Below are 17734 nucleotides of genomic sequence, written 5' to 3'. Positions count from 1 at the left end.
AAGTGCCTGAGTATCAGTCACTTCCTCTTCCTGATGTGGGATGCTTTTCCCACACTTTTGTGTTTGTTTTTTTCCTTGTTTTGAAAAAGTTTTTTGGCTAGATCATTGAAAATTAAACTTGTTTTGACTTAATTTACAAATATTCCCCAAATAAGCATATGCAGAATCACTTAAATTTGATGCAAATTGACACTACACAGCAAAAAAATAAATAAAAAATCTAATAACCATAACTGCTTGGCATGTTTGGGGTTCTTAGTTAAAATGTATGATCACCTGAGTGCACTTAATCACTGCTAGATCACTTTCAGAAATGCATTGCTTCCCTTTTTGGGTAGTAAGCCCAGTAGGTACTTTACAGCCAACAAGAAGTCCCCTTAGAGTCAATAATGATGATGGAAAACTGTTTTTTTAATTCCTCATGAGTCAAAGTTAGTACTTTCTTATAAATCATGAGGAATGAGGAATTCCAGTTTTAATAGAAAATGATGAGGTGTAATTAAGATACTTTCTTTTCCACCAACTGGATTCATTCACTGTTAACACAGACATAAAATCCCCTGAAGGACAATTTTGCAAATTTAAATTTTATTAATGCCAGATGGATTCCTTTCAACCTTGCAGAGCTCACATTTATATTGTCTTGCATTCAACCATGTGAGTTAATTTCCTTCAACAGAAAGATTAATACATTTGCAGTGATTTGGAGGAAGTGATTATGGCCATTTGATTGGTTCTTGAGTCGAGCACCTGCATGTTTTTGCTGTTGTAAATCCAGTCTCAGGCGTGGGTCCAGAAATTGCAGACACTGAGTGGGCCTGGGGTGTAAATCAAACTTAACGTTTTACCAAACTGCTGCCGTAAAGCTGTCGCCTCCTACAAACCTTTTGATGCTCTCCAATCATCCCCATCTGCCTCTCCGAATCTTAAGGAGATGCCCAGGGCTTGTGGTCATGGAGAGGTAATGGGTCACTCAAGCTGGGCTTTTTGTGCAGGAATTAAATCTGGTGTTGAATTAGACTTCTTGTGCCTCAAAGGTTTGTCTCAATGGTTTCTGTCTGCTGAAGATTCTGCTGAAAGTTTCTGTGTTGGAATCGCAGCTTAATTGGCGTAGCTTTTGAGGTTGTGAATGGAAGGAAAAATGTGCCCTATCTCTGTTTTGCATATGTTTAGCCCTAAGCTCATTTTGTCTGTGTTTGAAACACTCTACAGGGGTATTTGCGGTAGTGTAAGTGGGTCTCTATGGCTTGGCCTACAATAAACCTAAGCATGGGAAGAGGCCTAGCATGGAAAGAAAGCACAAAGAAGACAAAGTATTCAAGAAGCGTATTTTTGGTTTCTGAGCCAGTTAATTAGCAGCACAAGAAACCTGATAATAGGTTTAAAACCTATTCTAACGGTCTTCTTATTATCTGCAGAATGTTTATTTGTACCAATGCCACATCTATTTATTGTGTTTATGGTGCACATATATGTACAGTAGTGTCTGTTGAAGGGCTTTAAGGTTACACAAGCAATTTGTTTACATAGTGTGACCCCTGTAAGGAAACAGAATAAAGATTGCAGGGGGCTGATTAGCCATGGGAACGTTTGTCCAAACAATGCATCAGTTTTCCCCTCAGGGTGAACTTTGTCCAGCGGAGGTCACACGCTGGCACACACTCACATCAGAAACAGGTAGCGGCTTTCTGAGTAATCATGTTTGTCTTTCAAGGGTCTGTTTCTCTTAGGTACTGTCACCACTCTTAATGCTGAAGCACTTCCCCAAGTGCTGCTGGCTTCAGGATGGCGTCAGCCGCAGAGTGGGACACTACAAACGAGGATGTGCAGCTGGAATGGTTCCGTTTTTGTTCGGAAACCATGACAGACGTCAAAAGGGCTTGTGTCACAGTGCATGAATGTCATCAGGAGGCTTATTTAGCCTTGTTGAGGCATCCTTAAGTTGAAGAGGAAAAGAGCCTATTTTCTCCCCTTCTATGGTCATTTGTCAATTCCAAGGACTCTTAAGTGGACATGTGTTGTGGAAAACCTAGTTCATATTTAATGGGCAAATCCTTTGCCTGTGTGTACCAAAATGCACCAGTGGAAGGAAATATTATCCTTGCCATATGGCACATATATTTCAAATGCTTGTAGACAAGTTAATTTTTTGATTATAACAAACTAAATGAATCAAGCTGATTAGTCCATGATTACCTTGAATTTGTCCCATTATCCGTTGACAGCATCCAGTAATCATATATCGCGAAATGCTAATACATACACACATGCTTCTAATCATACAGTAAGTTTCTGGTAGATGCTAAAATTCATCAGTTTTTTTTTTTATGTGCTTCACAGCAGCTGAATGGTAATGTGAAAAAGAACACTTGCTGCATCGATACGAGAAGGAATTGGAGATGAGGTTTGTTGGATCCTGGAGGACGGAGCACATCTGTCTGCTGCTGCCCATCCTGCTTCAGTTACTTCTGCCTGTCGTTAGGTCTAACAGGGCCTGGAACCAGTACACACCACGACTGCAGCTTTCACATGCAGGTTAGAAACCATTAAAGCCAGATTCATTGTTTTAGTTTCCAGTCTACCTTCACTTTAGTTTTTATATTTTGTGTTAGCAGAATTAAAATAGTTTTAAGGAATCATGGTATATTCCTATGGAAGTACTTTGAAATTATGCAAACTCTATGCACATGGAAGTGCAATGTGACAATGTTAACCACTGCGCCACCGTTCCATCAAATAACTTTTACATACAAAGAACTCTTCGATACCCAGTAGGAGAAAATCTTCCTTATCATTGTGAATCAATACAGGCAATTCTGGTGACAAAGTAAAGACATTTTAAAGATAATCTTTTTTTCTCTCAAATGGTGATGATAAAATTATTTCCAAAATACTTATCAGTTCCTTATCAGCCAAGTTTTTATGGAACACTAATGTGACAGTGTTGTGGTTTATCCAAGGTACAAGCTGTCAGTAAAATCCACAACTATATCTATATATTACACAATATAAGGCATTTAATAACTTAACACCAAACTGTCATCATGAGTTAACAAAAAAAGTAAAGATTTACATAAATAAGTAGGTTTATCATCACAGGTGTTGTATAGCATATTGTTCAAAGCAACTTAACTCTTTGTTTTTTCACAACGATAACACTACGATGAATGTGGACACTTTTATTGTATCCAAAAAAAAAAACAACAGTTCCAAAGATAAGGGAGGCCCCTGGGATGTTTCACTTGGCATCCCACAGAGTGTCTGTCTGATCATTCTCTCCACAAACGTGCTCATCACCAGAGCCCTCGTCTGTTATCAGCTCATCCCAGTCCGCCCTCGGTACTGACCTCCAGAACTTTCTGGAACTGCCCGTGCTCTGCCGACTTCCTGAGAGGAAAGAACAGCATAGGGAGGCGTCATACAGTGTCTTATCCTCTTTACTGCAAATGTGCTTCCCATTATCTCAGAGCATGTTAATACTGGGTCTCAAACATGCGCATCACGTCTGAGGCGCCAGTTATTTATGACACAAGAGCAGCACACCTCCAAAGCTGGGCAGAAAGACTCTAAGCCAGACGTTAGTCATTATCTATGAGCAGACCAGTTGCCTCAGGGAGGAAAAAATAGGAGGAAAAACAAAATTTGCACACAATACTAATACAAAACCTTTAGCTGTCAAAGTTTCCTGGTTTTGGAAAGGGCTTTAATTAGATGTGCTGGCTGTAGTATTTCTTGGAGTTTTTCTTGTAAATCCTTCTGTAAAAAAAAAAAAAAAAAAAACCCAAACCACTGGAAATGCTTGGGTCCAAGAGTTTAATAATATACAGTAAAATGCTTGGATACACTAAATATAATATTATATAATGCCTGGGTACATTAAATACTCTGTGCTTGCCTGAAGAAAACAGGTCAGGTAGAATCAGCTCTAAAGTTAACAAGAAACAATTGGACCTGATTTTATTACATGCACATGGATGCTGATGCTCCATTTTTTTTTCTACTACGTAGATTAAAAGTTACAGATGTAGCCATGCTGACAGATTAATGTAAAATAGATGTTTGAATGATGGTATTATGCAGTACTCTATGTCGGGTACTTACCAGAGTATTTCTGGACAGCAAAGTGGATTACAACCAAAATAAACAGGCCTCAGTATTAAGAATGACATCATGTCTCCGATTCTTCCTAGCAGGAGTGAACTTCATAGTGACAATTAACATTCTGGCAGCTGCACTTCTGAAAGTTCTGCGTTTAAGAGATTAATCCCTGTAGAAAATACATAAATGATTCCAATAGTGGATTTTCACAATGTCATTGTTGATTAAAGGATTAGAATATCACAATTTAAGTCCACTTTCACACATTTTTGTCTGTTCTTGGAATGTGACCCATTTCAGATAGCAAGGCTGCTGGTGCCATGTGGTGTCATGGCAACAGCCCCTGACTGTGTGACATCTGTGTACATGTCAGATGGCTCTACACTTTAAGATTTGACCTAATGAAGCTGTCAAGTCACAAACACTAAACAGGGCACACAGACTTGCTGAAGAATGCTTTTAATTAGGGCATGTATACATGGAAACAGTGGCATGAGGGTATCAGTGAATCATCTGCGCCACAACAAGCAGATAAATGATTAGCTCAGGAAAGAAAGCTGCCTTTATGCAGAATACCAGAGACGCAAGTTATCTATGTTAAAAGAATGGTAATTTTTAATTGATGCCTAACACGTTTGCTGATTTTAGATAATGTAATCTATCCTTAAACCAGATCTTATCACTTATCCTTTATGTATGTTCCACTGAAGAAATATGGCCTTATCCTTCTAATCAGTCACAATGTTTTTCCAAACCATTAATTTAATTCTTTAAACTTTCTCTTACACTAGATCCCTTCTTCTTCATGGTCTCTGCTGATTAAAATAGATCAAAGCCGTTTGTATTTCTAGAGATAGTCTGTTAGATTGTAAGTGCTTAGGTATCACTAGGCAAAGCACCATGTGGTCTCAGATCTCTTGAAAAAATGGAGTTGGATCTGGAGTGCCTCATTTGCCAGTGAGTTTCTTTCACATAGCGGTTGAGTACGTATGTGTGTTGCAACACATTCTTTCCGGCAATGTATAGAACAGTCTTTAAGGGACTTGATGTTTTTAAAACATTGTAGGACATAACAGTATAAACAGCACAAAGCCTAAAGTGTTCTCGTCACTGTTGTGTGTCTTTGCAGCTTCATTACCTCCAACATCCCAGGGAGTCCAGGACTCATCCCACTCAGCCCAACCTCTAATACAGTGACTAATTTACTGTTAAAGTGTATGTTTTTTAAGTGACTCACAGACTTAGAAGATAGCTGTGGCAAGCCAGTGATATATAATTAGAATGCCTCTTGAAACCAGTTCAGTTTTTTTTTTACTGGGTTTGGGTGCAAGCTAAAAGCAATACAGCGCTAAAAGTATTTCATCAAGCTGGATTTTCTTTGTCATGTTAGGCAATTTGTTAATGAAGAAGTGCAGTGAACCTCGTGAGGGCCCTGTGAGGCCACTGAGAAAACAAATTCAAGAAGGCTTTACAAAAGCGAGAAAAGGGAAGTCTATAAGGGTGGACTTTTAGCAGATTTTCCTGCCCAAAAATGAGAGTTGAAGGGGCCTGAAATAGGGAGCTATTATACAGAGATGCAGATGCGGATGCAGAATAGTTTAAAAACAAGCCATCAGTAACTGCTATGAATTATTTATTAACTACACTGAAATTAAAAACTACATAAGAAACCAGTGGTTGGAACCAGTTGAGAGGTAAAATCATAATCAAAAACTCTAGCAAAACAAATAAAAGTTCCAAATTAGCTAAATGAATAGTTTTATTGTGATTAAGAAATGTACTATCAGATAAATTAATCAAATGAACAGTTTTCTCCTCTCAGATGTAATTATTTAGCAACACAGGTCACAGTTACAATGAATTGGACATCATGGAGTTTATGGTGGATGATGGATAATATTCTTAGGAAATACAGAAATATACTTTTGGTCATTTTTGTAGACAGCCAATTGCTAAAGAAGGTGAATTATTTTGCCAATAGCAACAGGTGTATTCAGTCAGCTGTATAAAAGGATTTAGATAAGAGGAGGAAATAATGTTACATTTAAAGGAAATGACACTAAGACATGTATTCGCATGAACATTCTCCCAACACATGCAGTATTCACGCACAAACAAATTTATGAACTCGTGGGCGGGAGCTACATTAAGGGATGTACAAGAACAGCCTGATCCCTTAAGAATAACAGGAGCAAACAAGAGTGATCATGTTAACTTTGATTTTAATTAAGCAGTGAAACTTGTCCTGGCCTTAACCCTTTGGATTTCACCTGAAACAGGATTTAATAGTTGCTTTAAATTAGTGAGCTAGATGTTCCATTTACTGGCCTCCCCAGATAGCAGATGAGTGATGACCCATTGGTGGCCACTTTCGTCTGGCTCTCCTACAGTAAATTAGCTGTGAAGAACTTATCGTAATTTTGTCAGATGATGGGTTGCATTTAGGGCACCTTTGGCCTACAAAAGACTTTAATCTTGTCTAAACTGGCAATTATTTATCTAAGAACACATTAATTGGTAAATGTAGTCTAAGTTTTTAAAATCATAAGATACAGTGTTGTGTATGTGTTTTTATTTTATTTTTATTTGCATATTTGTGACACTTAATTGATTGAGATCATTAAGTAAATGTTTATATTACACAAAGGGAAATGTATTAAGGGGGGGAAAGCTGTCCAAACCTACCTGGCTCACTTACTGTATGTGAAAATGCACACACTTTCTGTTTGGCTTTACTGTTTATACAATTCTTAATGTCTGTCAACTTTTTTACAGTATTGTAGATATCCTCAGTAAGAAGCATTTAGAATACAGCTGTCAGCAGATTTCATTTAAAAGACTAATGTACAAACTTACATTACATGCTAGTTATTTGTTACTTAAAGTGATACTACGACATTACACAATCTAATAAAAAAAATGTGGAAAAGTTTTTATGGCAGCGATTCAGTATAAGCAATGGCAAATTAAGGCCCGGGAATTTATAGCTTCAGCAACAGATAGATTTAAACATAATTTCCTTATACCATAACTTGTTCATATGTTTTTTTATAGAATTCCTCTAACTCATTATACTCTCATATGTCTTCTGTTTTAACCTGTTCTCCTTAAGTGACTTCTCTTCCTCTTTTCCACGCTTGTTCCTAGTCACTTGTTTGAATGCTCATTAAATTTCATAATGAGGTCAGAATGATTTTTCATCACAATGTACACCTTTATGCAGTTACAGTTAAAAATTCATTAGTTGTACCATTTAATTATTTACTTTCAACCGTTTCAGCTCATGATTCCCTTGTTGTGGTGGTTTCTTGCAATCTGCTTTAATGTAACAGAGTTCAGTCATACACTGGTTCTCATTCATTGCCACTGAGACCACCAAGTGCATAGAAGAAAGAGCAGGGGGTGGGGATTTCTTTTCATTCCTCCTGGTTTTCCCTTTTTGCCCCTCATCAGGCTAATGAGGCTGACCCTCAACACCTCCAGCAGACTGGGGCCTTGTGAGTAATTATGGTCACTGGTTGCCACTGACCCAAGTTAAAAAACTCAGTCTCAGTGGAGTCTCTCTATATTTGCCAAGTTCAAACTGGATATCTGGATATTGCAAGTTTGAGAAGCAAGATGTATAAGGCAGGAAATTGAAGTTAACCCACCTTCCTCCATTCTGGAATAGCCTCATTTTTTTTAAAGGAGAAGAAAATAGGCACCATTTTGGAACTGATTTCTACATTGTTAAATTAACTATTTTCAGCTGAGCTCCAATAAACAATGGAGTTTTTTGGGGGGGAATATAAATACTGTGGAAATATCTCACTCACTCCAGATCTGCTGCCTAGGTTCCTTTCATTATCATAAAATGAATGTTAATGCTCCCTGTTATAAATCAAAAGGATTTATATTTATGTGAATTTTCTTTAAATAAATTCATAGACTTTTATTAGTATCAGGCCAGATAGTGCCCCCAAATTGTCCAGGAGAAAATTAAGATTGACTTATTGTGTGCAGTCGCTTCACCTCATTTATCTTTATGAATCCAATCATTCTCACTGGGGAATACATAAAGCTTTCATATCATCGAGAGCACAAATTCCCCTTGGCCCTTTTAAAGGTGGGAAGAAACCTGAGAAGTGCCATATTTTTGACTGCACGCTCTCCTGCTTATATTCCATGGAGAAGCATCCAGAAAATCTCAGAAATTATTTCCTGGTGCCGATAACCACTGAAAAAAAGATAACTCAAAACACAAGAAGAATACACATTCTCATCTACAGTACATGTGTCTGTTACAGACCATTCACACATCATTACCTGATTTCATCAGGGTGAGCTTAGCCTTCTGAGTATTGCATAATAAACCTGTGGTGTCAGTGTACTACTGTAGCTGTTGCAAAATCTAAATAATGTCCTGCCACTGACTAGTGCATCAAGCTGGTACTGTTGCTTAAACTCCCACAAGGAGATAATAATCTCTATCATCATGCCCCCATACTTCTTAATCACCTCATTTTATTGCCACATGAATTATTAATTTTTTTCCCAGCTGTGATGACCACTGCTATGATATACTATGCCCTGTAAGGGCTGGCTGCTGAAGTGCATACCAGTTGATGCAAAAAGAGTTGCTCCTGTTTATACAGCAAATGCGTTCCACAGCAATAAAAACACAGTGACCGTGCTCTGCCATTAATCTCTCAATGTTTTTTCATTGGTCCATGAATGAAGCTGTTTTGTCATGGAATGCAGACTATGGTTAAAAAAAAAAAAAGAAAAAGGAACACTATATTTTCTTGATCAGACAATCAACTCACAAAATTAAAAAGGCTGAGTTCCTTGAGTGATTTTATCCAGCAATTTTCCATTAAAATCAATCATGCATTGGCAGTTAATCAGGATACTTCCTCTGATGCTTTGCAAGTTGCAGATGATTTAGGTAAGATATAGAACTTTAAATAAAACTAGAATGACATCATAAAATGCTTATGACCTATGTCAGCTACAACTATGAAATTATAATAAAAACAACACAGTTAGGGGAACAATAATAACATGATGTATTTGGGTTAAAGAAAGGCCGAAGTACCTTTTTGCATTTTCTTTTGGTGATATTTATGAACAACCCTCAATAACCCCAAAAATTGACACTTCAGTTCACTACAGTTCCTAAGCACAGAGACACAATAAATTGATTCAGTAACCGATGTGAAAGAAAAACATGGAAAAAAACATGGGTCTTTAGTACCAAGTACCAGCTTGATGCACTAGTTATACTAAACACAGTGAGACTGCTGAACCTTATTATTTAATTCCTCTACATTAGATTGTCAAATGAGATATCTTATTCCCTCTCTCAGTGAGAGATTGATGTCAGTTTTTGGAGATACGCATTCCTGGTAACTGAAGACATTAGACATCTTGGCTGACAGAATTACTGTAACTCCATGTTGACTCTTATACAGTACTGCCCAAATGGTTTGCTTACGCAACTGTAAGGGTGCTTCTGCAGTTGTATTTGCAAGGAGGAATTTTCCTGGTATTCACTTTCCCTTCTTCACTAGCAGCTGGGATATTTGTCTTTCTTCAGTCCTTCCAAACTTTTGTCATCCATGTGTTTTTTTCTGCAACTCAAGCTTTACGGTCAATCAAATACCTTAGTGTAAAGTAGAGGTGATGGAAATTTGGATACAGTGATTGATTTTCATCAGGTTGATGAGATACACATGATGTTAAGGACCTTTTTTTAACACCATTCCTATAAAGGTTGACTAAAACCACCCTATTTTTTCACTGCATTTAATCTTATTGGTTCATCACACCAACAAGTTCATTTCGTAATTATTGATTTCCCAAAGTCACATTTTTGAATTGGTTATGTTTCACATCACTGCTGTGTCTGTAAACTTTAATATCAGTCGATCTATGAGATTGCTGCAGGTGTTGGGCATGGGACCAGCACATTTCTGCTTTAGATTGTAAACAGTTTCTAACAAATCTTTGTAAATGGTTTGTGTTTCACCAAAGCTCCCATGCGTAATCACTTACTTTTGTGAACTCAACAGAACCTTTCTCCATGCCTATAGGGGAAGGAAGAAAACACCACATCTGGAGTAACCATAGTTTTAATAGGTTTGGAATTTAGTATATCACCAATAATACCGTTAAAGATGTTGTAGACATAAAAGCTTTGGGCAAGTAGTGTTCCGAGGGATGCCTAATCCATTTCAAAGTCTAATCCTGGGTCTTACTCTATAAAGAGAACATTAATCATGACCCCACCCTTGACCTGTTAAAGTCTGATTCACAGCATACAGATCAAGACAGTTATGGCCATAGGCACTAACCTATCAAAATTAATCAATCTTAGCAAAAAGCGACACCAAAATGAACTTTGAACACAATAATAGTATGAAAACCTCAACTGCAAACTGTCCTTAATAGCCAGCATTTTGTTGGAAAACCAGTTAATGAGAATAATTCTGGAAACATAGCTTTGCTTAAAGAGGGCCAGATTCAAAGTGGAGTTAAGCATTGGTGGAAATACAGACATTAAGTAGTGTAATACGTTTTATAGCAGTATCATAATCACTTACAGCATTATTCTAACAATTGTAATGTGTTTCTTAAACAGTAATTTACAATCATAGAAAAGCAAAACAGAAACAAAACAGCTGTTATTTAAGGTTAACTATATTTGAAACACTTTGAAACATATATTTTGTGGTTGGTACTGTATGACTTATGGCAAATAATTAGTTGACCAACTGCTTCGTGTCTGTTTGATTAGTGTTGTCTTATGCAGAAGATTGTAGTATTAAAATAGAACAATATAAGAGTTGCTTAGTCATTAGGCTCTGGAGGAAAAAACACAGTTACTTGAATGTCACCTTTAAGAACAGGTCATCATGTCACATAGATCACCAGCAAATCATCACAATCTGAAAGGGTCAGTCCGGTCAATTCCTCAAACTGTTGTTTTCCTTTGCTCATTCCCCGCCATCACATTTGCGGCTTCAGTTTTCCCTCATAAAGCTTAAAAGTTAAATATCAGCTTGATAAAGTGAATAGGATCCTGTAAGTCTGTGCGTGGGTCAGTATAGTGTGTTTAGTCGTAAATCTGTAATAACAAAATGTAGACATTATTTCATATGTCCAAAGGTTTGTGGTCACCTGACCATAACACATATTTCCTTTATAAATATCCATTGTGAACCTCCATTGTAAATATCCATTGTGATCCTTCAGTCATCTGGGAGGTCTTTTCACTAGATTTTGTAGGCTATGGGGATTTGTCGATGTATGCATTTGTCTCTCAAACAAGCAAAATCTAATATATACTGTATGTAAACTTTACATGTAAGAAGTTTAAAGTATTGGGGTGGATTGGGGAATTTGTTAAAATTAGAAAATGTCTTAGCAGAAAAGTGTGTTAAATCTATTTTTTTTTTTATTTACAATATGGGGCCCTGCAAGACGCACTGTAAAACCCAAGGCTCTTTTGGGTTCTTGGTAAACATTTGTGGTTAAAGGTTCCTTAGTGATGACGTAGAAAAGACAGAAATGTTTCAGCCGGGCATGTTGGCTACATAGCCCTTTTATACTAAATGAGTGTCATAAATGACAGGCTTGACAATTCTCAATTATAGTATTTATTTGTACATGTCACTGAGCAATTGCCATGTCATACTTAAGGAACTATTAGTGTTCCATTAACGGGTCATTCTGATGATACCTATAATGGCCCAAAAGATCACACTGTAAAGAACAAGTCTGTGTTAAAACCAGTATGTTACTGCAAATGTGTAACATATAGTAGTGTTCTCAAAAAATAAACTGCCTGGCTTCAGAAGGGTCAAATAATTTGTCTGCAAAATAATTAAGAATATTTGAAAAAGTTAAGAAGTAGGGTTAAGAACTCTCCAACACGTTATTAAAACTGTTAAGGACTGTACTGTGAAGTTTGTAGAAGAAATGTCGTTGGGAAAAAAATGGAGAATTACTTAAATGCTTAGTGAGTATGCATGGTAAAAAACTGACAGTAGAAATCACAACTATGTGTAATAGTAAAAGTAAGAGCATTTCCACCTGCAGAATGTGATTAGAAGTCTAAACTGCTGTGTGGCCATTATATTTAAAAATATTCTGGAGCGATATGTGTGGCAAGGTAAGAAGGGAAGTAAGTACACAAAGCAATGCGCCCATCCTGCATAGTCCCCACTTTTCAAGCTTCTGGAGGCAGTGTTATGATCTGTGGCTGCTTCAGTTGGTCAGCTCTAGGCTCAGCAACGTTACAGCATGTGGCAATAAAATAAGTTAGCTGACTACCTAAATGTACTGATTGACCAGGTTATCACATCTATGAATTTTTTTTGTCCTAAAAGCCTGGGCATATTTCAGGATTCAAATTGTGGAAGTGTGGTTCTGGGAAAACAAGAAATCGTTTTCATACATGAATTTAGCACCACGGTATGCAAAGTAATCAAAGCTAAACGCAGTAAATGAAATCTTGGAGTGAACGAGATCTTGGGTGGGCAGTGTATTTACAATACACTACTTGCATATTGATCAACAGATCATACTGTATATCTGCACAAACATTGCTATTACTATAGTGTACTGTACTGTAGCAATACAACAAGTGATACAATATACACCTGTGTGACTTTTTTCATAAGATAACACAAAAAACATACAAAAAGCATAGATTATTTTAGTTAGGAATTGCAAGTTTAAGCACAAAGTAAGGCTAGGCAGGGCTGTGTAAAGTTAGCTTAGTTTGATTAGTATCTAATGCTTTGAATAGATGATTGGACTTATTTATTAGTGGTCCACTACTCTGGCCTTTTAATGGTTTGTTGGTATTACATTGACCAGTGTGTCCATGTCTTTTAACATGGTGGTAAACATTCCAATCACTTAGACTCCACGGGATGCTCTGTGCAATTGGGATTCAGCTTGGGAATTCCCTCTGTATGAGGCTGGAATGCAAATGTCTGTCATGAAGCCCTTAGTAGCCCCTGAAGAGGATACTTCATCACTGGCTCTCTGCACTTCTCCCTCAGCCAATTAATCTCCATCAGCAAGTAGCGAGCCATGGTGACAAGTCGTGCTGTTTTCAAAGGCCCTAAGATGTTAAGTGGAGCTTTCTTTCCAACAAGTTTGAAGAAAATGGTCCATGGATGAAGCAAACTGCTGAATTTTACCTTTATTAGGGAAGGGATTAATCAATGTGAAAATCACTGGCTCAGGAAGGAAAAGAGTTGAGCTTAGAAAGTATTTCATAATGATTGTAAATTTTTTCTGTTCAATCTGTCAAGCTAACATCAATCACTAACATAAATGAACCAGAGACAATAAGGACTAAAGAAACAATGTCAGCCGTAAAGAAATAAATGATAAAGTTATTGGCTACGCCACTGGGTGCATGAACTCTAAAATGTGATTGCCTAATCCCCTGTTTATGCCTGGCCAGAAACATTTTAGAAAGTGGTAGCTAATGTAATATAATAATATAAGGCATGATCATTTTCTTGATTTTGTCGGTATCTTTAGACACCTGCATGTTCATGAATTGTCATGCGAGCTAAGTAATATGCATAGTACAAAACGTTCAATCGTAATCCAATTCACAATTTAGCTGAAGGTTTTAGTGCAGCACAGGATGGGATTTGGAAGCATGTCTTAGCACAGAAGTGCATCAAACCAACATTAAGTACCTTTTATGTAAATGCACTGTACTTGACAAATGAAACTTTTGATTTTCATGTCATTAAGAAGTGGGTTCTTTCTTTTGTCCATTGAGCAGCTGTGTATAAAAAATCTTTCTGGGCTGCTGATTTTCCGACGATTTGTTTTCAAGGTCATGTACAGTACAATATAATTTGTAGAGCTACTGTAAGAATTTACATAGTTTGTATAACCTGTCATTTTACCAAGAAAATAGAGTCAACAGCACTCAAAACTTTCAACACACAACTTTGCATTTCAGTTTTCTCTGTAAACTGTCAGCACCTGCTAGAGTAGCTCAAAAATGTTGTAAAATCACATATCTGTTTGCCTAAAGTTTCCAAAAAAGATGCAGAGACTGCTTTTAGACAAAACAGCATGTCAGCGTCTAAGCGTATACATTTCCTCGTGTTCTCCGGCTGTCTGTTCGACATGGTGCACATGTCAGCCGATGGTGTGCAGGGTTAATTGGCACTGATTGGCTGAGGTCATTTTCTGCCTTGTTAAACTTCTTTTCCCCAGGGGGGCGGGGAGAGGACATAGCAAGACATGCTTAAGCTATGAGGGAGGGTGCATGCGTTCTGTTTGTTTAACCTGCACCAATCCACGTAACTGCTCCCACTGTTCCCAGCTGGGACAACATGGGCATTTCTTCACATGAGTATCGGAAGGTCTAATTTGTGAAAGTGGTCCTAAAAGGTAGTGTTAGGACACATGATTGACATATTTATTTTAGATGTTTTTTAAATGAATGTTGCCCTTTTATTGACCCTATCAGTGGGACATTTGATTGACACTAAAGCAAAATTCAACTACCTGCATTATTTCTGGAAAGACTGACTTGCATTTTACAAAATCAGAATATAAAAAAGTTACGGTTATAACTGTAAGCCTACAATTTTACAAATGTTTATACAGGTCAGAGTGGAAGTACTTTGGTTACAATTTTTTTTTATTAATACACTGTATATAATGAAAATAACTGGCTATAATTTAGGTTATGGGAGTCATAGAACTTTTTCACATTCCTAGATTCTCATGGTCACATAAATATCACACTTCCCATAGTTAGGTGAATTTTTATTCCACCAGTTACATGAAAGCCCAACTGTGCTTGCCTGGGCAAATGTTTTGTACGCCAGGACGTGGTGTACAACTTAACAGACAAAAAAGTCACAACTGATGCAGTTTAACAAAAAATAAAAAAAAAAGACAAGTTAATGATGTGTATTTATGCAGGCTGTGAAAAATATGTCAGCACTAAAATACCTAAGAGATTACTTTAACACCTTTCACAGTTTTTGAGTGCACTGTATTGTACTTTGCACAGTTGTTTTCACATTAATTTGTAATCCAGATTCTAACAAGAGTGTCTAGGATCCATGCATGATCATTAATTTGTAAAATATACAGTACGGGTTGCTCTGAAAGCCAAACCACAACCTTGGTTTCTGTGTGTAGCTTAGAAAACTGGCTTTGTACCACAGGGAAATATGGGATCCATGGAGCATGCTACACTTAGACAAGCATATTAAATGAACGTTTATGTTTTGTGAAGGCAGTGGAGTGTAGGTTTTTTCTTTCTGTGGTTGTTGGCAGAGTAATGGGGAAAAAAAAGCTGGTGACCACTAAAGTACCAGCTTCCTGAACTTGACGGCCTTCACATGAAATACTGACACCCTGGACACATACTCTGCTTGACCAGCCAGTGATTTGTCCACTATTTTCTCTTCAGAGTCTAGAGTTTTGCTGACAAGACTCCGTATGATCATATGAACACTTTGTGGAAAAAATAAATTAATGTGTAGGATCTTTTCTCTTTAGTCATGAAGTTGTATATCAGATTGTGATAAGTAATTAAAAATAGGATTCATTCACTAGACCAAAGATTTTATTGAGAAATCAAAGACAATCTGCTATGTTTTCTGTTTCAAATTTTCACAGGCTTTCACTATTTTTATATTTAGGTCACAGTATCAGATTATAAATCCTTTTTTTTTTCTTCTGTCCATTACCATTACCAAGGTAATGGTAATGGTATATAAATAGAAAAAGGAAAAATTATGTGGGCCGAAACAAAACTCTTTACCATCTTTTTGAGGTACAGTGGAATCTCGGTTAATGAGCATAATTCATTCTTAAGTTCTGTTTGTAACCTGATTTGTTCATAGGCCGATTAATTTTTTTTTCCATAGGAATAGATGTAAATAGAATTAATCAGATTTCTGTGACTATGATCTATATTTAACTTTTGATTTATTTTGTTTATATCACAAAAATATAAAACAAAGTATAAAGAAGTCTTAATTAAACAAAACTAATACAGCACTAAATAGAAAAAAAAACTGTACAGAAGAGAGCGAACACTTCTTCACCTTCCGCACCCTGCTTAGGAAGACTCGCTGATGTGAAGGAATGAAGGACGATGGGTAGGGAGGAGGTTAGTGTTATGGAGGAGAGTCCCTCTGGTTTGGCCATTTTCAAAATCTATCCTGAGAGATGTTTTTTTTTTTTTTTCTGCGCTACTCACTTGCATAATTGCACTGCACCAAAAAGACAACACGTTAAAGTTCATAAGGTGTAGCACTCTGTTCGCCACAGTTTTGTTCGGATGATACTTCTTGGCAAAGGTTTAAACGTTACTCCACTTTGCAAAAAATTCTATTATGTGCAGATCCGCAACCGCGGAGTGAGCAAAACTGATATTGGGCGACGCCCTCATGCCTTTGTTCAGCTAATAGTGGCAACTTGGGATGGTGGTTTCTGGGTCGTGTTCTGAGGAGGTGTTCATTAACAGGGACAAATTTTGGGCAAATATTTTGGTCGTGGCCCCATTTGTTCATACTCCTGGGCATTCGTGAACTGATGGCTCCAATGTATTAATTTACTTTATAATTTTGCAGTGCTGTAGGTGTGCTACTTTGTATGTTAAGTAAAAAAAAAAAAATTAAGGTTCATGTTCAGTTTAATAAACCAGTCCAGCCCTGTGTTGGATGAATATTATCATGTCTTAACATTTTTATATTGCAGAATTTTTTTTTTTGCTGTTACTACTGCTACCACTACTATCACTGCAGTTACTACAGTATTACCACCTCCATGACCACCATTACTACAACTACATCTAATACTAAAAGTAATAGACTAAAAGAAAACTACAACTACTACAACCACTTCCACTAATACCAGAATTAGTACTAGTACTGCTATTACTACTGCTACGACTAGGACTACTTCAACCACTGCCACTATTACCTATAGAATCTTTTATGTCAATCTCAAGCCATAAATGGAAAATTTATTATAAAATTAAATATTAGGTGCTATATATGTATACATTCGTCTTGTTGTTTAAGATAGGATATTATGTAAAGTCAATGACCAATCTCATTTTTTTTCCCAGAGCTGAGAAGGAACAGTTCAGCCATATTCTGGCACAGCGGTGAAGATATTAAAGGGTATTATGAGGTTCTGCTGTTGGATGAGGATCGTGGCTGGTTGCTGGTTGGAGGAAGAGACCACGTCTACATGCTTAACTCTGAGAACCTGACCCAGACTACACACAAGGTTATAACACTTCAACTTCCAACACCTTTTCATGACAACTTCATCTTGGTGCTTACTTTATTAGAAAAATACTGAAGAAATGGTTGGTTAGAGTTGTTTAATGGTACTCTATGCCATTGCATGTTATAATGTAAACAGGTCAATGTGTACGAGTCTGTTTACACTCGCATAGAGATTTCTTTGACGCTAACTCTATGACCTTTACACGCTTATTTGTTTTCTCACTTAATGGTGCTAAATTTTTTCCAGTTTGTCCTGATCATTATGATGTCTCATGAGGCTGAAATGGCTTTCATGCTTGTTACAAATGAAGTTAACATTTTGCTTGACTGATAGAGTGGTATGAAGGTAG

At 37.0% G+C, this 17734-nt stretch overlaps 1 protein-coding gene across 1 annotated transcript in view; it reads left to right on the top strand.

Moving 5' to 3' along the window:
* Window positions 1-17734, top strand: part of si:dkey-49n23.1 (semaphorin-3D) — a 51121-nt gene that overhangs the window by 17721 nt on the left and 15666 nt on the right. Inside the window, exons 2-3 of the mRNA XM_053483861.1 lie at window positions 2341-2535; window positions 17219-17382. Coding sequence (XP_053339836.1) covers window positions 2400-2535; window positions 17219-17382 — 300 coding nt within the window. The 5' untranslated portion in view covers window positions 2341-2399. The remainder of the gene's footprint in view (window positions 1-2340; window positions 2536-17218; window positions 17383-17734) is intronic.

The sequence above is a fragment of the Clarias gariepinus genome, chromosome 23 (assembly GCF_024256425.1).
Source record: "Clarias gariepinus isolate MV-2021 ecotype Netherlands chromosome 23, CGAR_prim_01v2, whole genome shotgun sequence".
Taxonomy (NCBI): Eukaryota; Metazoa; Chordata; class Actinopteri; order Siluriformes; family Clariidae; genus Clarias; species Clarias gariepinus.
This window is presented reverse-complemented; position numbering and strand designations above follow the sequence as displayed.